Source organism: Triticum aestivum, chromosome 5A (genome assembly GCF_018294505.1).
Source record: "Triticum aestivum cultivar Chinese Spring chromosome 5A, IWGSC CS RefSeq v2.1, whole genome shotgun sequence".
Taxonomy (NCBI): domain Eukaryota; kingdom Viridiplantae; phylum Streptophyta; class Magnoliopsida; order Poales; family Poaceae; genus Triticum; species Triticum aestivum.
The window spans coordinates 456,010,634-456,034,249 of record NC_057806.1 but is presented as its reverse complement, the minus strand read 5'-3'; the positions used below and the strand labels follow the sequence as shown (position 1 = coordinate 456,034,249).

At 47.7% G+C, this 23,616-nt stretch overlaps 1 protein-coding gene across 1 annotated transcript; it reads left to right on the top strand.

Moving 5' to 3' along the window:
- The first annotated feature begins 14,748 nt into the window (after window positions 1-14,748).
- LOC123103973 (50S ribosomal protein L4) lies at window positions 14,749-21,052 on the top strand. The gene is made up of 10 exons (XM_044525679.1): window positions 14,749-14,899; window positions 15,961-16,068; window positions 16,189-16,265; window positions 16,341-16,395; window positions 18,223-18,340; window positions 18,614-18,762; window positions 19,173-19,280; window positions 19,366-19,485; window positions 20,308-20,481; window positions 20,596-21,052. The coding sequence occupies exons 2-10, from the start codon at window positions 16,000-16,002 to the stop codon at window positions 20,695-20,697; spliced, it is 972 nt and encodes a 323-aa protein (XP_044381614.1). The 5' UTR covers window positions 14,749-14,899; window positions 15,961-15,999; the 3' UTR covers window positions 20,698-21,052.
- Window positions 21,053-23,616: the final 2,564 nt, after the last annotated feature.

The following is a 23,616-nucleotide window of genomic DNA, read 5'->3' as shown; positions in this document are numbered from 1 at the left end:
CCCAACAATGTCTACAAGAAGAAGGTTGTGTAGTAGACATCAATGCCCTACGATGGGCGCGCGACGACTACCTCCGCGATGAGATGGTCCAGCAGCGGTGGGCCCTGGAGGAGATAGCCGCACGCAAACGTGGGCGCGAGGACGAGCACGACACCGTGGTCCTCGACAGCGACGACGACAAGGACGCCCCCGGACCATCCAACCCGCTGCGCCAACCGGGGAGGGTTGCAGCAGGGACGGCGGCCGCGGCGGAGGCGACGACGACGACGCGGCGACTACATGCGGTTCTACCGCCTCCTCGGCATGTAGAACTACAAGGGCGGCGGGCGACAAGGAGTGGCGAGGGAGACGGCGAGGAGCAGACTAGTAGCATTTTTTGTAAAATATTTTAAATATGAATGAACTCGTCGAAGTTTGGTTTAATTTGCGCCGTGTTTGTGACAAAAATTAAGTTTTCCAACAAAACGTGGGCGCCGCGACTGGGGGTCATCACGCCCCCAGCACACGGTTTAGCGCCGGTGCGCCCTCAGGGAGCGATTTTAGGCGCCTCCTGGGGGGGGGCAACGGCTAGAGATCCTCTTAGAGTGATCATCTAAAGCAAATTTGATAAAAAAAGCCAAAAATGAGTATGAATTTTGTTATGTTAATTTATTACCTTGACAATATATCAGCGATATGAGACGAAAACAATGTTGAGTAGAGGAAGTGGAGACATCTCAATCCTTGGCTAAACCTAAAACGACAATAACAACTACAAATGTGCATTCATAAAAAAACATAGCTCACATAGAAAAATAAAACACGAGTTCACTCATAATTTGATTTCTATTAGAAAAAAGGTCGCTTATAAATCATGAGGTCCACTATTTTTCTTAGCCATTCACCACAATATATTAGGTGACTCTAATTCTTTTTGTTTGTCTGTGGGGTGCAACCATGCATGCTTCCCCATTAGATGAAGGCATGAAGTTTAGTTCCATAATAAAAAAGCCCGATTAGCTACTTGGGTGTATGCAACCGAACCAAATTGGAATTGAAAGATTCAATTGGGACCATGGGTTCTTAAAAAGAAAAGGGAAAACTTGATGAGATACCTCTCTGTACACAATAGATCAAATTAAGATTAAAAGGTTGCTTGGAACATTGGAGGTTTGAGGGAACAAAGGCATCTAGTGCAATTGTGTGGTCTGTGAGGAGCAAAAGACACGTGGATAGGAAGTGCAAGATAATAGGAATGAGATAAGACGCTGGTTTGGGCTCTCAAAATTAGACGATCGCATTAACAACACGTGAAGTCTAACCAAATGGTTGAACGGGGCACTCGTGTTGGACGTCTGGAGTGGATCGGATGACACCAAGACATATACAAACTAGATGATACCCCGCACGTTGCGGCGGGAATATGTTGTAATTTTCAATAAGATTTGGTCGTATGAAACATTTGGATTAATAATATTGAAAAACTAAAAATACATATTATATTTGTATTGGATTATTGTATACTTGCAAAAAAATTATTGAATATAGGTAGTATGCTATAATGAACTTTGATGAGGTGACGTGTGTGCATGACTTATGTATGCATGTTGAAATAAATAGAATTAGTGGAAAACAACAAATAATGAAAAATAATTCCCATGCATGTTGTGATGGGTCTTGGATGATGTGGCATGTGTGCATGTTAAGATAATAGAGGTAGTGGAGATGAACTATTAAGAATATAGGATATAGGTAGTATACTATAATGAACTTCGACGAGGTGACATGTGTGCATATTGAAATAAATAGAACTAGTGGGAAACAACTAATAATGAAAAATGATTTTCATGCATGTTGTGGTGGGTCTTAGATAATGTGGCATGTGTGCATATTCAGATAACAGAGGTAGTGGGGATGAACTAGGTATATAGGATAGCACAAAAAAAACTAGGATAACGTGGCTTCTTGAGAGTGCATGAAAAAAATACTCCCCCCATTCCTAAATATTTGTCTTTTTAGAGATTTCAAATAAACTACCACATACGGATATATATAGACATATTTTAGAGTGTAGATTCGCTCATTTTGTTCCGTATGTAGTCATTTGTTGAAATATCTAGAAAGACAAATATTTTGGAACGGGGAAGTAGTTAATTGTTATTTGTGGTAGTCTTCATGTGCATGAAGAGTTGGTGGGAACATGCACGTGAAGAGTTAGATGCGGAATTGGTTGATGATAATTACAAAACAGTAAAACAAAGCTAGCTACAGCTATCCACAGCAATTTGACGTTTTCAGCCATCGGATCTCACGTACGAACACATCAGATTGGTTTACCCTCCCACCGCACGCACCATGACCAATTTAATCTATTATTACTGCACACATCATCTTCGGCCCAACGTGCCCGGGCCGCTGCTCCGGGGGACGAGCTGCGCGCTCTCTCATCATTTGGACCAAGAAATATTTAACTGGGCCTTCATTCTAGCCCACTATGCGGTTCCTTTCCCTTGTGTTCCTTTTCTAAAAAAAAGTCACCTCAATAGCAACTCCCAAACCCTCCAGCGGCACGCACGCCGCCTCCACCAGCGGCGGGGACGCCGGCCGCCGGCTCATCCCGCTGCTCCCCACAAGAAAAAAAAGTCAGGCAGAACACCGAGCAATTGCGACAAGGTGGCAGCGGTACCTGCTGGCGATGGCGAGTGCGTTTGCGACTGCGATGGCGCATGGCAGCATTCGTTTACGAGCGGACGAATTGTTTTGCCCTCTTCCAAGATGGTTTCACCAGTACTCTGTGTCAAATCTTTTGTTTCAATCTCTTGCATGCCCTATCTTGTTATTGATTCTTTACTGATTTGGATAAATTTTTTTAAGGTTTGCTGTTGGTGCTGAATTGGGGAAGAAAGCCCGCTACCCTCTGCCACAGTTCCAATTGAAAATCTGTATTGTTTTCTCCCTATGCTCCAAATTGTTCATTAGTGGTAAGAGTTAATACATGATGTTCTTTTGTACGCCGACATTTCACTCAGTTTGCCTGTCTGGTTTAAGATATGAAGTTCCTACTATGAGATTGCACATTGCAGTATGCGTACCTAGCATTTTTACTAAATGTAAATGTTAGGAAGGATTTACATCAGTTCACATGTTTCCATCTCTTGGTATTTCTTCCACTAAGTTGAAGGTTTGTCCTATGACACGGGAACCCACAAAAAATTCTTCAAGTTATGAACGATGAGGTAAAATACTGCTTCATGGCATCCGTACATAAAGCACAAGCCAAGTGTTGCACGGCAATATGCAACCCTCGGTGCCATTAATTTCCTTATGCTAACAATGTTTTGTATATAAAATGATTTCAGCTGCTTGATGGAAGAAATTTATACACAGTGATGCAAACAACGGACAATATGATGCTAGATGAATAAGGTGCTTATTCGATATCATTTCTTCTTTCCCCCAAAAAATAGATAAAATTTCTTATGCTTGGAATATGTGATGTTAAATTGAGCCCTTGACATGTGCCCTGGATTTCATACATCCATGGCACCAATGCACATTTTAGCTTCAATATTATACCCACTTCTGTAACTTATGTAGTTTCACTTAGAATTATAAATTATGTACACTTAAGCTCAAATGTAAAATCCAGTATTATATGTCATTTCTGTATGTGATGCCACAACTCATTATTTTCACTCACTCAATCTTTTAAATGTTTCCTTCTCTATCTTCTATCTTAGGGGTATGTAGAAGATTTGTAAAATCTCATGCGGATTAACTTGTTCAATAATATTTGATGATTATTTGAATTGGCCCTTCAGTAGGGGTATTCAAAATAATTTTTTACCTTGCTATTAAAAATATATTGCTGTCCATGCTAAAAATTGAGGCGTTCAATTCATATCTTGATTGATAATTATACTTTCCTTTCTCTCATAAGTAGTTATATTGCCACTAATATGGGAGGGCGCGGCAACGCGCGCCTTGATGTTCTAGTTTGAGTTGATAACATGAGAACTAAAACCCCCTCAAAAGAAGTTCCCTAAAAAAACATGAGAACCAAGATCTGAAATACACATGCATGACTTATTATTATATTTGATTATGTATAGTTGTAGCAGTATTTATTTAATATAAGTATAATAATTAAATGAAAAATATTTCATATGCATGGTTGAATGTAGTGGTGGGTGTTTTTCCATGCATGATTGCATGTAGAGGTAGGCTTTATCCAATTCATAATTATATGATAAGGTGGCATACTTGCACGTTGAGATAAAATAAGTTGATGGAAATGATTCTCTTAGGTATATAGAATATGATACAGTTTGATAGGGCCTAATGTTGGTGTTATAGTTAACGACGAGTCTACCGAGCAGACTTCAACAGGGTGCCACTATGTACCACAACATCTTCTAGGCTCGTGTGCAGGGAATCGTTGCAGTGCTGGGCCAGTAACCGCTTGGGCGTGTCGTGTTGATGTCACATTGATGTCACACATGTGGGCCTTTAAGGAGACATTGTGCTGGACAAGGCCTAATGCTAGTGTTATAGTCAGTGAGTCAACTCGGCAGACTTCTGCTGAAAGCCAGTCCTCGATTGAAAGCAACATAGTGAAAAAGACTGTCGAAATCGGTTGGTTCCTATGGGCTCCCGCGACTCGGAGGGCGACTCGTCGCTCGGTTCCCGACCGCCGGCGGCCCTGCTACCGGACATCCATCCCGCGGCCTTCCCGTCCGCTGCGGTCGCTGCCGCGCCGCCAGCCTCCCCGTCCTCGCCCCCCCTCCCCCGACACTCGCGGTGCCTGCTGTTCTCGCGTCCCCCAAACCGGTCGGGCCGCCGTGCTGGGCTGACCTTGCGGAGGAAGACGACGTGGCTGCCGGACGCCCGGTGGTGCGTCGGGAACCCCTAGCTCGGCCGCCGTCGACCTGAAGGGACTGCGCCCTCCTCCCTCGCCGGGGCGGATCGGGCTCCCTCCCGCGGTCGCGCCGGTACCCTGTGGCGGTCTCCCCGCAGACGCCTGGCCAAAGGGGCCCCCTTGGGTCCCGAACCGCTCGCCGCCGCCGCGCCCAGGCACGGGGCGTCGCTGGGCGGCCGGACCAGGGGTGTGCCCGGGTCTCATGGCGTTCCTCCTCCTCTCGGGCACCCTCCTCCCTGGCCGGTGTGTCGCCGGGCCGCCTGATGGCCTCTCAGGCTCCCCCCCCGTTCTCGTGCGCCTCTCGCCGTTTAGGTCATTTATTGTGTCATTTGGGGCCTTCAAGCTCAACTACTCACCCCGCCTCGCTCCTCGGATGCCTCGACCTGCGCTCGCCCCGTCCAAGACGCCAGTGCCGGCCGCGGCGGCGGCGGCGGCGGGAGGGGAAACCCTCGCTGCCCCCTCGTCGCCTCGCGGGCTGGGCCGACCCCAGGCAGGCCGTCCCCAGCTAGACCGGCCAAGGATGGGCCCTGCGATTGGCACGTGGGCCGCTCCGATGCTGGGCTGGCCCACTCTGCCCCTGTCCGCTCCTGGGTTGCGCGGCCCGCCAGTTAGGTCGATTTGGCCCCCAGCTGGTTTCCCCAGTCCTCCATCCTCTCCACCGAGGCGCAACCCAGCGGCAACCCTACCCCTCGTGCTCCCCTCCACCCCCGCCGCCACCCAACTCCCGCACGCGCCCAGGCCGCCCCCTCCGAACCCGCCCCCATGACGCGGGACTGGGGTGACGAGGGGACCCACCCCAAGAGACGCGCCGACAACCGCCGTGATGCGGTGCGCCCATCGCCTGAGGCGATCCGCCGGGAAGAAGACCTGCGCCGGCACCTATCGTCGTGCGATGGCCATCGATCTCCCCCCTCCCCCCGCACTAACCGGCGCTCGCCCCCCCCCCCCCCGCACTGACACCCGCTCTCCACCACGCCATTCGCCTGGGCGGGCTGATCGTCGGGGCCGATCTCGGTCCCACTTGCCCGCTCTTGGGGCGGACTGGCGCAACCAACGGCGTCGCTCCCCCTCCCCGACGCGGCGTCAGGACGACCGATCCCCTGTCCGCTCGGGCCGCTCACGCTTGCCTCCCCGTCCCAACCAGTAGCTCTCCCAGCCCGCGCCTACCGCCCCTGGTCACCGGTACCAGCCGCCCCGAGACGAGCCGACCTTCCCTCCCAATGCTAATGGGGCAGGTTGCGGCCGTCAGGGGGCTAAGAGGAAGAAGAAGCGGGGTCTTGGTCATGGTAATGGCGGTGCCCCTCCACTGGCTCCGGCGCGTGACCCGGCGACCGCCCCCGCCAACCTCGCCCGATCCGGGAACCAACCACAAGACCTCCAGAAGTGCTTCAACTGCGGCCTCGCCGGCCATTCATAGGTCGCCTGCACCAGTCCACAGTGCCGCTACATTTGCTTGGACCCGGGTCTCCCGGCCTTTCTATGCCCGGACCGCCCCGTGTCAGAGGAAATCATGATGTACGGGCACGGCATTAAGGGCATGGGCTTCTTTCACATCGAGGTGCCGGACATCCCCCCACCATCTCCCTCGCTCCAGGCGATTGTTACCATTTGGGAGGGGGTGGCTTCGCCAGAGATGCTTGAAGCGGAGCTCAACCACCTATACCACTGCACCTGGGATTGGCAGGTCGCCATGATGAACGGTAACCAGTTCTCAGTCATCTTCCCCGACGCCGTCAGCCACGGGTACGGCACCCATAGTGGTGACATCACTCTTGCTCTCTACAAGCTAGTGGTGGACATCTCGGTGCCGATTCGTGACCCCTTGGCGGTTGCCGTCCTTGACAAGGCTTGGATCCTCATTGCCGGCCTCCCCGACATCGCACGCTCGGAGCGTGTCATCCGAAGCATGTCCCGTATCCTTGGCAAGGTGGTCGTGGTGGACGAGCTTTCCCTCCGGAAGGAGGAGGAGGTGCGCGTCAAAGTCAAGTCCCTCGAATCATCCAAACTCCATGCCAAGATCCGGGTGTTCTTCAACGACCAGGGCTTCAACCTCAGGATCTCCCCCGAGCCGCCCAACCACGTTGGCCGCCCACGCATCCCCGACGACAACTTCCTGGGTGGCGATACTGAGGGGCTGGGTCACCACAGCGACCGGAACCCTCGCCATGGTCCCAACCCCGGCTCGGAGGAGGATGACGAAGATTCCGAGGATAGCCCGCCCCACCCCCGGCTTCCGCTCCAACCTCGAGGGGGGGCGCGGGGACCGGCCGCTCCCACGCCGTGGCTCCGTCGCAGCCGGCTGACGGCAGCGACTCCTCTGACGCCAGCCTCCAGGTGTTCCCGGCCTCCTCTCCTCGCTCCCCCGAAGTCCCGCCCTTCGCTCCAGTCGTCACCGCCTCCACCATCTGCCTCATGCTGGATGCGTCCTCGGCTGGGCTGGGTCGGTTCCAGTCCGGCCGGCTACTGGCCCGCAAGTCGAGCCGACGCAGGCCGACCCGGATGCGCTCGGGCCCCTCCCAGACCCGTCTCCTCGTGCCGCGCCTTCCCTGCGCTCGGTGGCAGAGGCCTCGGCTGGGCAGGGATTGGATGTGGAGCAGACTTCGGCCCCCCTCCCTGGCCGCTCCGGTGCTCCTGGTCCCGCTGGCGTTGGGTGCGGGCCCTGCTGATGATGCCCCACTGACTCCCCCCGTAGCTTCTACAGTCCTACTCGTGCTCACCGCCTCACCGATTCAGCTCCCGGCTCATGGCCCGATGCCCGGAGGGGCGACGGCGGAGGTAACCACCCCGGTGGTTGCCCCCTCCCCTCTCGGACCGCGACGTACTCCAGGAGAGGCAGGTCGGCCTCGACTCCAGTGACGTCCTCTCGTCACAGCACCAGGATCGAGGCGGCCAGGCCGGAGGGTAGCCCAGCTCTGCCCATCCCCGAGCGGGCGGAGCTTAGGGCCGCCGCCCGGAACCTTGAGCCAGGTACCCCGCTCGTCCCAATAACCCCCGCTACTTGCTCGTTTTCCGCTCTAGAGTCCGCTCCGTTAGGCCACCTGGCTAAGGTGGCAACTGATTCGGCCATCATGTTCCGGGAGGAGATTAGCCCCCCGCTAGTCCAGATCACGGCGATCCATGCTCGCAAAATCCTAGACGGGCACCTTGCCGAGGCACGGGCTCGCCTCCAGGACGCCTCCGTCTCCTCCACCGTGGCTCTGCGCGGGTCTGCATCCCGTGCAGCCATTGTTCTAACTGAGATCCGGGGCCGCACCCGTTCACGCACCGCTGCCCTTGGCGCTCAAAGCGCATCCCGAGTATTGGGGTCAAGCAGCCCCCCAATGGCTTCATGATGCGGACCCTATTCTGGAACATCCACGACTTCGGTCAAGACGGCCGACGCCGCCAACTCATCGAGTACATGAGGAACGAGCGAATAGACATTGTAGCCATTCAAGAAATGATGCGTACGGAGTTTGCGCTGTCGGAACTCGAACATTTGAGCTCCGACTTATTTGCTTGGCACTAGCTCCCTTCTAGTGGGAGCGCATGCCACTCGGGTGGTATCCTTCTAGGTGTCAAGGATGCCACCTTTGAGGTCGGAAGCATGGACCGTGGTGAGTTCTTCGTCAGCATGGAGATCTTTGAGCGTGCCCTCAACTTCAAATGGGAGGTCATTGCCGTTTACGGACCGGCAGACCATAGCCGCTCAGAGACCTTCCTCACTGAGATCTGAACGAAAGTCTTGGCCGCCCAGCTTCCGGTTGTGCTGGGTGGAGACTTCAACCTCATTCAGTCTGAAGATGATAAAAGCAATAATCTGGTCAACTTTCCCCGGATGCAAATGTTTAATGACTGCATCGCGGACACGGGGCTCCGTGAACTAGATAGGGTCGGTGCCAGGTTCACCTGGACCAACCGCCAGGCCGACCCGACTAGGTCGGTCCTTGACCGGGTCTTTGTCTCCCCGGAATGGGACTTGCGGTGCCCTCTCGCGTCGCTGCGCGCGATTACTAGGATCGGTTCTGACCATGTCCCTCTACTTCTCTCCTCGGAGAACGAGCGACCCCCCAGCCTCCCTGCTTTCGCTTCGAGACATTCTGGCTGAATCAGCCCGTGTTCGCTGCTGCGATTGCCGCTCGGTGGCGTGAGGCTCGTGAGGCACCCCACCGCTCCCTCTCGGCCGTCGACTCCTGGCATTTCTGTGCTAAACGATCGCGCCAATTCATGAAAGGGTGGGGTGCTAACTTAGGCCGCGATCTCCGAGAGCGGAAGAGAACTCTCCTTGAGGGCATCCAGGCACTAGACCTTCGGGCAGACGCCGTGGGCCTCTCGGCCGAGGAATGGATGCTTAGATACGACTTGGAAGACCAACTCACGATCATCTACACGGACAAGGAGGCATACTGGCGCCTCCGAGGTACGCAGAATTGGGTCCTCAAGGGGGACGCCAATACAGCTTACTTCCAGGCAATCGCGAATGGTCGCCGACGCCGTAACACCATCCCCTTGCTCTGGGATGGTGATACCTTGCTACAACAGCCGGAGGCCATCCGGGCCCATGTTGATGGCTTCTACAGAGACTTATTCTCTGCCTCCCCTTGGGGAGGATTAGCCCTTGCCCACGATATTTGGCCGCCCCGATACTGTGTTTCAGAGGAGGATAACGTTGCTCTAACGGCGCCGTTCTCTGAAGCTGAAGTATGGGCGGCCATTAAGGGCATGAACTCATCCTCGGCCCCCGGCCCCGATGGCCTCCCAGTAAAGTTCTTTCAAACTTTCTGGGAGTCCATTAAACCAGAGGTCATGGTCCTATTTGAGGAATTCTACGCTGGGTCCATTGATCTCACCAGGCTCAACTTTGGAATTATCACCCTCATTCCCAAAGTTACGGGTGCCTCGGACATCCGCCAATTCCGCCCAATCACGGTGATCAATGTCATCTTTCGCATCCTCGCGAAGGGGTACGCCAATAGGGTGGCCCCAATTGCGGACCGGATCATCCACCCGGATCAGTCGGCATTCATCCAGGGCCGCTATATCTTGGACGGAGTCCTAGTGTTTCACGAAGCACTACACGAGGTGCATTCCAAGCACCTCAAGGCAGTCTTCCTGAAACTGGATTTCCACAAGGCCTATGACACGGTTAGCTGGCACTTCCTACGGGAATGCCTGCTCCAGAAGGGCTTTGACGAGCGATGGGTGACCCGGGTGATGCAGATGGTGTGCTCAGGCAGAACCGCAGTGAATATCAACGGCGAGATTGGCCCATTCTTCCCCACCTTTTGTGGGGTGCGCCAGGACGATCCATTCTCTCCGTTCCTGTTCAACGTTGTGGTAGATGCCCTGGCAGCCATCTTAGACAAAGCAAAAGCTGCGGGCCACATCAAAGGCATTATCCCACACTTAGTAGGAGGGACCGGCTTGTCCCTCCTACAATATGCGGACGACACCATTATCATGGTGGAAGGATCGGCGAGCGACATCATGAACCTGAAGTTTCTCTTGCTCTACTTCCAGCAGATGTCTGGCCTCAAGATTAACTTCGATAAGAGCTCAGTGATGGTTCTGGGATATTCCGACGCCGATCGCCGGAGTATCGCAGACCGGCTCAATTGCCCGCTCGGGAGTTTCCCCACGACTTATCCGGGGATACCCATTAGTGACTCGAGGCTCACGGTGGCCGAGCTTCGGCCCATGGTAGGCAAGCTCCATCACCATGTGGAGCCATGGCAGGGAAGGTGGCTTTCCAAAGCCGCACGAGCAGTGCTGATCAACTCGTCCCTGTCTAGCCTGCTCCTATTCATAATGAGCTTTTACAGCCTGCCTGAGACTCTGCACCATGAGATTGCCAGGGGCCAGGGTCACTTCTACTGGGCCGGTGAAGGAGACAAGCAGAAATACCACATGGTGCGATGGTCTGAAATTTGTAAGCCTCGTGATCAGGGCGGGCTTGGGATAATGTGCTCCAAGCGGATGAACATTGCCCTCCTAACTGGATGGCTTTGGCGGATTACGAACGGCCAGGGTGGCCTGTGGCTCCGCATCATTCAGCGGAAATACCTACGAGGCCAACCCCTCGCCTTTTGCCAGCGGTCCGGTGGTTCCCAGTTCTGGCAATCTATCATACAGCTGCTTCCGGTCCTTCGCATTGGATCCTCGACTACGGTCGGATCTGGCACTGCCACGCTGTTTTGGTTCGATCGCTGGGCTGGTGATGCCCCCTTTGCGGCTCGTTTTCCTGACCTGTTCTCCATCGTGGTAGACCCGCGGATTTCGGTTGCGATGGCCCTTATTGACTTAGGGCGTCTCACATTCCAGCGCCAGTTTGGCCCGGCAGAGACTGCGGCTTGGGATGACCTGATCGCGTGCATTGCGCTCCACGAACCTGTGCTGGAGAATGGTGAGGACCGCACTCGATGGCGTCTAGAGCCATCCGGGCTTTTCTCCACCACGTCGCTCTACAAGGCGATCGCCCCTACTCCGGGCCCCGCGACGCTTACCGCCATCTGGGAGATCCGGCCCCCCTTGAAAATTAGGATATTCCTGTGGCAATGGATTCGTGGCCGCCTTCCATCTGGGGTGGAAGTTCTAAAGCGCAACGACCCCGGCGATGGCCGTTGCCCGCTATGCGGGCCGGAAGAGGATTCGAACCATATCTTCTTCACCTGCCTGTCCACGTAGTTCCTCTAGAGCTGTTTCCGTGAGATGGTTGGGGGTAGTTGGGCCCATAACAACTTCCCCGATCTTTTCGCCGAACTTCAGGCACTGCCACCTTCGTCCCGCCACATTAGCTGGCTGACCATCGGTGTGCTTGCCTGGACGCTGTGGACTATTAGGAATAAACTTGTGATTCAGCGTATACCTCTTCGACGCGTTACTGATGCTTTGTTCAAATGGTCTGGTTACTTGCAGCTTTGGCGGCCGCTTAGCCGCCCTAGGGAGAGAGACGCCATCACCTCCATCATCACCCAGCTTCGCGCGATGGCTCTCCGCATGGCTCCGCAGCTTCCCCCACCACCACCCGAGCCAGATTAGCTATTCTCCGTCTTCGACGCTGCCGCCGTGTGTTGGTTGTGCCACCCTTGTGGTGTTTGGGCTTGTTGTGCTGTGCCCACAGCAGACTCTGTGGTGTATGTGTTGTTCGTGAGTTTGTGTTGGATCTTGTTGGGGTGGCGTTGTGTGTGTGTGTGTTGGATGATACCTTGTTGACTTGTGCTTGGTGGTTGCTTTATTTATAAAGCGGGGCGAAAGCCTTTTTCGGTAAAGCCAATCCTCCTATTGAACGTGCACCAGCGTCAAATACCCGACCCAACGCCTGAAGTGAGCCGCAAATAGGCCGGCCCAATCCGGCGAGCTCACTTGAGCGATTTTGTTGAGTTTTCTCATCGGTGTTCATGTTGGGTTTTCACAAAAAACAAACCAATCTATAAAATAGAAAATATGTTAGAAAAAAATGTTCAATATGTGTTTAAAAAAGTCAGTCTGTATTAAGAAATGCTCATTGTCTATGGATTTTTTACCATACATTATGAAAAGTTTACTGCACATATAAAAAACTTTAGCCTGTATTAAAAACATCGCCACATATCAAAGAAAGTTCACTGTACATTAAAACAAGTAAAATGTATATAGAAAAAACGTTAGTATATTAATAATGTTCCATGTGTATTTGAATTTTTTCACCATATATTAGAGAAATTTTTATAGTGCAAAAACAACTATACACAATTAAAAGTGAAAAACCCTATGGAAAATAATCAACCCAGAAGGAAAAACAGAAAAATAAAAAGACAAATACAAAGAAATAAATAGGCCCCTGAGTGCCACACGTGTGGCACGAAGCAATTCCTCCTTGACTTTTGATGGCATGTTTAGTTAACGAGGATGGCAACTTTATTTGTGAAGCATGGTAACTTTCTATTTGAATGGCAAGTTTCAGTTTTTTGGGTTTTTTTGGATGGTAATTTTAGTTGTAAAAACATCAGTGTGGTGTTACTTCGTGCCCCACACGTGGCACTTATCATTTTGTTCTTAAATTTACATGAATATTTATTTACATGCTATAAACTTTTTATAAAATGTCAATAACATATTTGTGATACACGTGAACATTTTTTAAATATCACAAACATTTTTTGGATGCACATTGAACATTATATGAACACATGTTAAACATTTTTTTAAATACATGATGAACAGTTTTTTTCAAATACACATTGAACATTTTTTGAATACACATTTTATTTTTCATATACACGCTGAACATGTTTTGATACACATGGAATATTTTGCAATACATGATGAACATTCTTTTCAAATACATGTTTGAATTATTTTTGGATACATGCCAAATATTTTTCAATTTGCGCTGGACATTTTTTGAATACATGTGAAAACATTTTTTTGAGTGGTACGGACATTTTATACAAATTATGCGAAGAAAGTTTTACACGAGACCATTTTTTAAATGCGCAATGACACTTTTAGAAATGTAAGTAAATTAATTGTTGGAATATATGTATTTAATTTTTTTAATATAAAAAACATGGGATACATTGTGATGTATATTGTGCGTACGCTGTGCCATACTTTCAGAAAAGAAAGGCTTATTTTTCACGACAGAGGCTTCCAACGTTTGAAGGAGTTTATTTATGCTGGTGCTGTATTAACATCAGGAAACCTTCTGTTTGAAGAAGGGGCACTGCCGATGGTTGATGGTCTTGTTGTAATATATCGTGTGTCAATGGTTAATGCCCATGGATTCCACTTGTGTATCGAGCACCTCCAAGACTGAAACATGCACAAGTTCGTTTGTACAAAGAGGGCGCAACATTTCTTTTAGTCGCTTGTGCAGAATTTGGTATAATGAATGGAACATATACTCATCCTAACCGTCTCAGAGTAACTCCAATAAAACATGCCAATAGAGTGAATTATTGCTCCGAGGAATGTCCCACCAGAACCGTGATAGATCGAGAACTAGCCGCTAGTACAACTAGGCAGAAAGGTATATCTCATTTCTATTATGTTTTAGTGGCTCATGGTTCCAACAACCATTATATTGCTTTCTATGTATTTTATGAGAGAATTCCTTGTTTGGCCCTTTTTTCTTAAAATGCGGTTCCCCATTTGGCCCAAAACAAAAAATTCTGCCCTGTTTGACACTAGTTGTAAGTTTTCTTCACTTTTCTCATGTACAATTTATTTTTATAGTTGCAACATTCGAAGTGTGTACAAGCTTCTGAATTTAGGCACTTATTTATTTATTGTTTTGGTCCAAATGGGGAATCACGTTTTAAGAAAATTTACAACTTTTAGGCACGATGGCTATGTACAAATTGTTGAATCTCTGATCGTTTTTGTCATTGCAATGTTCAAGTCACAATGTAATGGATGTTCTCTGCAGTATCAAGGTCTACAAGTAACAATGAGTGCATTGTTGGTTGGAATGGCTTGGTTTTATGCATTTGTACATTTGTTGCCTACTCTTATGAAATTGAGAATTCAGGCAGATTTTGAATCAACTGCTGCAAAAAGAAATAAATAAGAATATTTTATTTGTGAATGCCTGTCATCCTAGGAAAGCATGCAGCCAAACTTGTATAGCTTTGAACATATAGGATATATAAAATATTAATATTGGGATTATGGAGATAATCTTCAGTTTATTTTGGGATATTTGATTTGTTAGGCACAAGGCAGCTAAGTCGATAATTAAAAGAAAAAGAGATGACAAAAAAATATTTGATAATTAGAAATCATGTATTTTATGGGTAATTAGAAATCATGTATTTTAGGGATAATTAGAAGTTTATATTTTTTTTTAAACTGTATTAACCAGATTACGTGGTGCCTGGAGCGTTGTTGGGCCGGCCCAGCCGCCATACATGCCGGCGGGCGCGCGACCTGTGACTCCGGGACCCCCATTCGCCGCCGCTCTCCCCTCCCCCCGCTCCCAGATCACGCCGCCGCACACGTCGCCGCCGCCGGACGGGTCAGGCGGCCATCACCGCTGCGGAGGTGAGCACCCCCTCATCCATTCCCTCCTCCCCATTTCCACCGTCATCCCCTCCTGCCCTCTCTTCCGTCCGCTGGCGCGCCACTCCCTGCACCCCGTCGCCGTCCATCTCCGTCAACCGGCGAGCCACCTCGCCGCCGTAGAGTTACTGCTCCCTTACCCCCATTCCCCTCTCGCTAACCCTCTCTCCATCTCACTCTGCGTGAATCGCCTGTAAAGAAGACTGCGCTGCTCTCCCGCCCCCTCCCCCTCCCCCTCATCCTTCTCCCGTCGCCCCTTCTTCTTCTCCTCCCCACGCTCCTCCTCCGTCGCCCGACATTTCCGCCCACTCTCCTCATCCCACGTTTCTTTGCTCTTCTACAACTGTGTTATTCTGGCTAGGATGCATTTTCTGGACCATGGTCTGTCTGCATTGCCGACCTGATTTGGGACTTATTTTGATCTCTAAGTTGCTGCTGCTGACTACCTTAGTTAGAAATGATGATGCAGTGCCAGCGTGATGCAACTGTTTGGGCTATGGTTTCTTTTTAGATATGTGCTTATATATGATTCCATGCTAAACTGATTGCAGTTGATGTTTATGTATGATGATGCCATGTCTTTGTTGCTTAGTTTGTCAGAGGTGCAAGTATGATTATCTTAAATGATGGCGTTTTTCTGTTTTGCTTGGCTCATTTATGTGAACGTGATCATGTATAAACAGTGGAGGCAACAATCAACGTCTAGATTTTTTTTAGATGGACGGCATCAGCAAGAAAACGGCAAATGCTAATACTGCGAGCTGTAGGCTTGGCTTGGTTGCTGTTTCGTGTTCATACATGGCCATGATAGTTACAAGGGCACCTACGGACCGATGCATGAGAGCGACATGGCTAGGATGTCAAATTTACGTTTTATCTACTACTACAATGGCACAAATTGCCGCAACCAGCTTAATATGAGCAGGGCGCCACTTTTTAACTTGTGTACATTGTTCCGTGATAGGAAATTGTTGGAATACCCATTCCTATCCAGGAGGTCTATGGGACTTATTATCACTTTCTTCCCCTCTTTGTTTGTGCAGGCCGCTGCTGCCGCTGGGAAAGCTTAATCACCAGCAGCCATGTCCATCAGATCTCTCATCGCCGCATCCAGGTCCAGACATGCCCTCGCCGCTGCCACCATCTCTCAGGTTAGGTGCCCCTCCCCCGCGCTTCCTCGAGCTCTTTCTTTACAACAGAAGCAGAACACTGATTCACAATATCTTTGAACTGATCTGATGTGTTTTACTGCACCTTGTCTGATTGATCAGGCAACTTCCAGGGCGCACCAGCACGCCTGCGTGCCTCCTCTGCTCTCGGGGCTTGGACCACTCGCGCGCGCCTTTAGGTATAGTCTGTGATGCCAGCCTGCCTCTTGCTTGTGGAAAGAGCTGAATGAATTGTTCATGCTATATGTGTGCAGCTCAAGCGCTGCAGTAGCAGATGTCAATTCAGGTGTCCGTGTTATGGAAGGGCAGGTGTGTTACTCCCCTCCCTAAATCTACCATGTTCTGCTAATTGTGTGTGAGCGTACAATCCATTTCTAAGTTTGTAGTAGCTAGAAGAATATGCGCACTTCGCCGTGCTGGCTAGTGTGGCCCTGGCTGATGTGCTGTTTAGAACCACTTCAAAATGTTGCTTTAATACTATATCTGTATAATGAGTTGATATCCATATATGTATAGTTTAGCAGACAGAAAAAATAACACCTCTTTTTCTTGGTCCGAGTAAATGCAATGCAAGTACATTAGAGAATCAAACCAGAATGCTATTACCGAGGTGGGATGGGTCTATTCTATCTAGGCGATACATTGCATTAGTTAAATTGAACCACACACCATAATATCTTAAGTTATTGTACTTTGTGGACGTTATATGAGCCTTATAGGTTTACGGTGTTGCCCTACTTTCTCTGTATATATAATGAACAATCCACGAATACATGCATTATGATTTTGGTAGACATTATCCGCCTTGTGCTTCACCAAAAACACCATAGTTAAACCCTTGTAACGTAAAAGATGGGGAGGTTTGACACACACTTTATAAGCCACCCTCCTTCACTTAGGCAAGGGTTTGCACACACTGTAATCTGACATCCATACGCAGAGAAAAAGCTCCCGGAGCACAGGACTTAGGGTCTTTACCTCCGCCGCGAGGGGCCTGAACCTGCAAAAGCTTCTGTGTCACACTTGCACCTAGTGTGATCCTGCTACTTCCCTACCCCTCTCTCGTACTGTCAGGACTTCCCTCACGACACTCTCTGACTCCCCAGGTCGCCGCCACCGTTGCGTCCTCTCCACCTGGCGCCAGCCGATGCACGCCCTCGCACGTGCCGCATCCCTCCTGCGTCGAGCCATGGCTTGCCTGCCCCAGCTCGGCGCCATCGGCTGCGGCACCCCGCTCCTCGCCAAGGTCTTGTTCTTGCACCCCATCCTCCCCATGTCTGTCACGTTGGTGCTCCGTGAGGCTAGAGCGACGTGCTCCGCCAGTTTGAATACGTGAGAGTTAGACCGCATTTGGCTCATTGGATGGGTAGGGTTTACGGGGATTTTAGAAACTATGGATTTGGGCGTCTCTGTTGGGATGGTACCAAGATCCCATCGATCAGTCAGGATTTGTGGAGCAGTTGACACTGATTTTTGGGCGGTTTGGGTCACATTCCTGATATATGGGAAGAAGAAATCGCCTATGCTGCTATGTGCTTCTACTCTAAGAAATTAATTTTGGGTAATTTTTCTTCTTACTTTTCACCACCCGAGGGGCATATATAACCGAACAGCTTCCACAAGTACAGTGGCAGAACAATAGAATTAAATCGCTAAACAGAGTGCCTGTTTTAACCGAATTACAATCAACAGTAATTAAGACAGGTTGCTAAATAACAGCAGCCGTTGGATATGGCCGTCAGGCTTGTGCGCCATTGGATAACTGAACTTGTACCTCACTTGTTTGGTGCCGATAGATGTATGTGCTAAAACTGCCCCTCCTTCTACGACCTGACAGATGACCAGATACCACTTTGTGAACAGATTTTGTAATGGGTTTTATTCCTGGTCGCTTCTAGTTTGGAAATGTAGCGTTTGATTGAGTGTGATTCGGGTTAGGTATCAACTTACTCAAGGGTACTTCTAGATCCAGATAGCAATGATTAACAAATATGGGCCTGCTTGAGTTCTATCTCAGTAATGATTAGCAAATAGCAACAATGTGTTATGTTCAAAAGTTGGTTTTCTGTATCTTGGCTATATTTCCTGGCATGTGATTCTAATTCTGCCTTCTCAGTTAGCTTTCTTCATTTGCAGATTTTGCCAAATGTCTACTCCAAAGGGTATTCTACTCTTTTGGCTCCAGCAAATGAAGCGCTGATTCCACCGGAACTTCTATCTAGCAAGACTGTCTGGACACCAGACCGAGAGCTTGGTGTGTTTCTAGTGTTCCTTATCCATCTGTTGCTATGACATTGCTGTTTCTCTTGAGTGCCCTATGGGCTATTTTTATCTAACTGACAGAGATTTCTTCGTTAACTCTGCGCTCTTTGATTGAAAATTAAGCTTCACTGAACAAGATTTTTCATAATGGGACAGAACTTGATGTCACTTTTTATGTAGTGATAATTGGCTAATAGAAAGCTATATATTGTTTTCACATTATGCTGAGTTGTAACTTGTAAGTAATATTAATATTTTATTACAGGGCAGTATGAGGACCTAGTAGCTAGAGTAACAAACTTCCATAATGAGGACAACGGATTCATGGTTTTGGATGGTGATGTTTTTGATGTTCCAATTAGGAAGGATATCGTTCACAGGGTAGTAAGGTGGCAGCTTGCTAAAAGGCAACAGGTGCACACTACGATCTCTCTTGTTCTGTTGATTGACTTAAGCTCACAAGCTCCCAAATCATGTGATCTGTATGTTGGGTGTAATATCAGTTACTCCCTCCGTTCCAAATTACTCGTCGTAGAAATGGATGTATCTAGAACTAAAATACATCTAGATACATCCATACCTGCCACAAGTAATTCGGAACGGAGGGAGTACATTCTTAAGTTCAGATATTTAGGGAGTGTTCGGTGATCCACTAGCTCCACAAATCTGAGAATCTGCAGAGCATCTACTCCCCCGCTCCTGGACTTTTAACTAGCGCTCCACCAACTCCCGGAGCGAGAGTGTGGAGCGGAGGAGAGCCGAACAGGCCAAGTTCTATCTTTCTAATGCACGTTCCGATAATTGCATGCACCTGTCTTTCACAGGGGACACACTCAACTAAAACTATCAGTGAAGTGAGCGGCACAGGAAGAAAGCCTTACAAGCAAAAAGGAACTGGAAGAGCACGTCATGGAACATTGCGTGGTTGTCAGGTTATACTACCCTATCTTGACATTCCTCCATTCATATAAATGGTATTGAATAGGCTTCGGAGATATCTCATCTTGTTTGAAACAGTTTCGAGGAGGTGCAACTATGCATGGCCCGAAACCACGAAGCCATGCATTCAAGTTGCAGAAGAAAGTGCGACGTCTGGGACTTAAGATAGCCTTGTCTGCTAGAACAGCTGAGGGGAAGGTATTTGCTGCCTTACTAAATCATTGTGTACCTTCCTGGATGTTCTTGTGTAGAGTTAGCTCCTTCCTTATCCCAAGATAACTATTTCTGTTACAAAATGGATTCTGCATTAAATCATGAACCCTTGTTTAGTACTAGTATGCTTCGGGCAACAGTAATGATCATGTTTATTACTACCTCTGTACCACAATATAAGACGTTTTTGCAGTTCTAATTGAATTGCAAAAACGTATTATATTATGGCATGGAGGGAGTATTTGCTAGAACTATGCGAGAATTGATGTGCTGTTTCAGAAGCTGTTGATCAGCATGTCACTATGAAACTGTTTTGCTATGTTTTATGCTTTCTAGATCCTTTCACGATATTTTGTACTTTATAGATCCTTCCTGAAGTTCAGAGAACAGACCACTTATCCCTAGTTCTAATGGAGCATGAACTAGTTGTACTTTTTGATCAATATCATGTATTTGTAGAATGGTTTCTCTGACTGCCTTGTCTTCTTAGACGATTTACTTTTAGGTTGTCGCTTATGAGATGTGACATTGAGATGGTATTGTTTCCACGGCTTCTTGAAAGAGTAAAAGCTATTGAAATCTATCGATCAGTGTGTAACAATTAATTTGTTTTATGCAATGTTATTTTCTTCTGGTGCTGCTCCCAAAAATTCTCGAGCACACAAAGTGACAAAGGAAAAACTTGACCATCTGTTATCCTGAACGCAAATACGTATACATGAGTTGGCCCGGAACTCTCCATCTGAAACCATTCTCTGCAGTAACTACGTATGCATGTATAGTTTACTTGACCATGTTTTATTGTAGCTCTGCATCTTCGAGGACCTAGAAGTCCCCAGCCACAAGACGAAAAACATCGTGCAGTACATCAAGCAGATGGACGATACGAAGAAGGTTTTGTTGGTGGATGGAGGCGACATTGATAAGAAGTTAAAGCTGGCCACTAAAAATCTTCACTACGTGAATGTCATTCCTTCGATTGTAAGTGTCTGGGTACTCAGCGGCTTAACAATGATTAACAGTCCCATTGTGGTTTTCGCAGCAGATATTGTGACCCAAGAATAGTGTGCTGATGTTTTACATGTTCAAATGCAGGGCCTCAATGTCTACAGCATCCTGCAGCATGACACCCTCGTAATGACTCGAGATGCCATCAACAGAATCGTGGAGCGGATGCACACCCCCATCAGCCGCTAGCAAAGCAGGGCTTCAAAGAACCTTTCTATGCATACGACGTCTTTTATCCAGTTTTGGTACAGCCGTTCATGAGTAGGCGAAAGTGCAGCCCAACCCTTTGATTATCTGTTGTAAGGAGATCGTAGCACTAGTGTTTTGTTGCAGACGCTTTAATGAGAAATGCTATGGAGAACCTGCGGATGTACCCACTTGGAATCCCACCCCTTTTCGTACATCCCCTTCATAATACACTAGAGGACTGTGCTTGCTTTGCCGCGCCGTTCTTCACTTGTGGGGTTAACTTTTCTCTTTCCCCAGCAGGTTATTGTGGATGATTGTTTTGTTTTGATTTTATCTATGGTTTGGATTTTAATTATGTTTTGATGGTGTTTTTTAATTCGTATATTGTGTTGTGTTGCCGTTAGATATGGTATTTATTCTAATTTGACTGTGGGGTTGTTCAGCTCGTGTTTGTGGTTTTTTTACATGTTTCGGCCTCGGTGCCAGTCGGTGGTGGTTGTGATGTCCTTGGGAGCTCTTATTCCGTGCGTGAACCATTGAATTGTTGATATACATTGGCTGACCCATGAAGTTCTTGCTCGCTGTGCTTGGCTTCCTTCTTCGCTGGCTAGCCTAACTTTTTTTTGCTTGCCTTACTATTTAAGCTAGAAAAAACAGCCATCGTGTTTCTTTTTTGAAACACTCCATTTAATCAAAAGATATTGTGAATTAGAAACTATAAATTTTAAACTACATTCACAAAATTTTAAAATATTTATGGAGTTTAGACAATATCTATGAATTTGAAAAAGGTTTGCAGATTAAAAAATGTAGGCAGACTTTAAAAATGTTCATAAACTTTGAAAATATTCATCTATTTGGATATTTTTTATTGATTTAAAAATGTTCACATATTTTTACATATTCATGAATTTTAATGAATATTCATGGAAAGTAGAATAAAAACAAAAACAAAAACAAAAACAGGGAAATAAACAGGAAAAGCCCCCCAAAAAAATGATTTCGCTGCAAATCAAATGTCAGATTTTTTTAGCATGGCAAATGGAATGCCCAAGATTGCAAATTATGTTTTCGTGAGAATGGCAATTTCCTTTAGCAAGTATGGCAAATCCTAGCCGTGTTCAGTTTTTATGCCAGAAATTGCCATGGTTGATAGAGGAAATTGTCATCCTCATGACAATATAATTTGCCATGCTTAAAAATCTAACGTTCTGAAAGAAATACTATGAAATTGATAAAAAAACACAGGAAGAAATAAAAAGGGAAACCATGGAATACCTTCTCAAAACCGGAAAACTATGTGTTATTCTCAACCAGCGACACATTACACTTACAGACGGGCCCCACAACGATCCATAGCCTCTGATGCACCAAGAGGCTTGAAATCTAGAGAGCTTAGTATCTTAATATACATTGTATTCCTAGCCTAACTCTGTATTCTTTACTGAATCCCACACGTATTTGACAAAAATCAGTTCGTACGGATGACATTGGTCATCATTAATGCGTACTCTCATGTATTTGTACAACAATCATCACCTGTTATATCATTTATTTTTGCTCTTTGACTATCTAGAGCGGATGTGAGTGTCAAATTAATTAAAATGCTTATCTACAAATAAATTATTATTATTATTATTTTATTATTATGGGAATGCCTAACTTCATGGTTAGCTTTATTCAACTCAAATAACATTTAAATCATATGTTGGAAAAACAACAACTCAAAAGAAAAATTCTGCTAAAAAACTTGAGATAAAATCTAGTGTGAGTCCAGCTACAAGGACGGAGGATCAACATGCCCGTGAGAAAAACAATATCTTCACCGTTAGGAGTGCATATTGACCGGGACAAGATATTTTATTTTTTGAAAGAGGAGGCAAAAGATTTGTCTCATTCATTAATCAGGGGAGAAGACAAGGTTTAAGTTGGAGCCACAGGAGGCCCACTGAATACAAAAGTCATTACTCTCGCGACATGAAATTTGCGTTTCGCACCCGCTAGCACCCAAAGCCTAGCTTCCTCCTTCAAGTTTCGCAAGATGATTTGGGAGGCGTCAATTTCTTCCGAAAGGACCCTCGCATTTCAACCGGGACAAGATTTCATTGTTTGGGCCCTTGAGAAAAATGACATCTTTGCCATTAGGAGTGCGTATCGACTAGCAGTTGACGAAGCCCCGGGGTGATCACTTCATTTAGAACTAATCTCGATGGTTGTCCAGACGGGTGGAAGGTGATATGGTCTTGCCTTGCGCCATCGAAGGCTCTCTCTTTCTAGACCAATTCATTCGCAACCTGGTGCAATAAACACATGAGGAATTTAGAAGTGCACGACAGCTGCCTTGTTTACCATATGGAGGATGAAGATACTTTCCATGTGTTTTATGCCTGCGCTAATGCGAAGAGGCTATGGCTGACAATGTCCTTAGAATGGGAGCTACATGCGTTTACAAGCATCCAATCTAGTCATGGCTGGTTCTTCCCTCTCGTGTGCAAGATTGATGAGTCCATGCGTGTTCGCCCGTTGATTCTTCCAGGAATGAGCTTATCCATGCAAAGTCGGCCCCACCTATGGATGTTTCTGTAAGATTATCAGTTATGTAGCTTCTCTTTAGTCGTTGGACGTGGATACAAATGGAGATCATCTAAAGGGAAAGATGGTGGACCGGACATGCTTCCCAAATACCGAGTCTACATGAAATAACAATAATGACGATGGCTAGCACATATTTTCTTCAAATCATAGTTCCATTAACTTCATCAAATGCAACAAGCCATGGGGAAGATTAACGGCGCACCGGCAATGCCAATTCCAATGGAGCAAGAAGGCATGGCGACAGAGCAGTACACACCATCAGATCCTTGTCATAATCCAACGAAGATAAATGAGGAAGCTACTGAGGCTCTAGATCCCGCCGCT

What these genes read in the sequence shown, in the direction of transcription:
- LOC123103973 (XM_044525679.1), top strand. Translation starts at nt 16,000, where the DNA reads ATGTCCATCAGATCTCTCATCGCCGCATCCAGGTCCAGACATGCCCTC. An exon ending in GACACCAGACCGAGAGCTTG is followed by an intron (nt 18,341 to 18,613) that starts GTGTGTTTCTAG and finishes ATTTTATTACAG; the next exon opens with GGCAGTATGAGGACCTAGTA. An exon ending in GAACATTGCGTGGTTGTCAG is followed by an intron (nt 19,281 to 19,365) that starts GTTATACTACCC and finishes TGTTTGAAACAG; the next exon opens with TTTCGAGGAGGTGCAACTAT.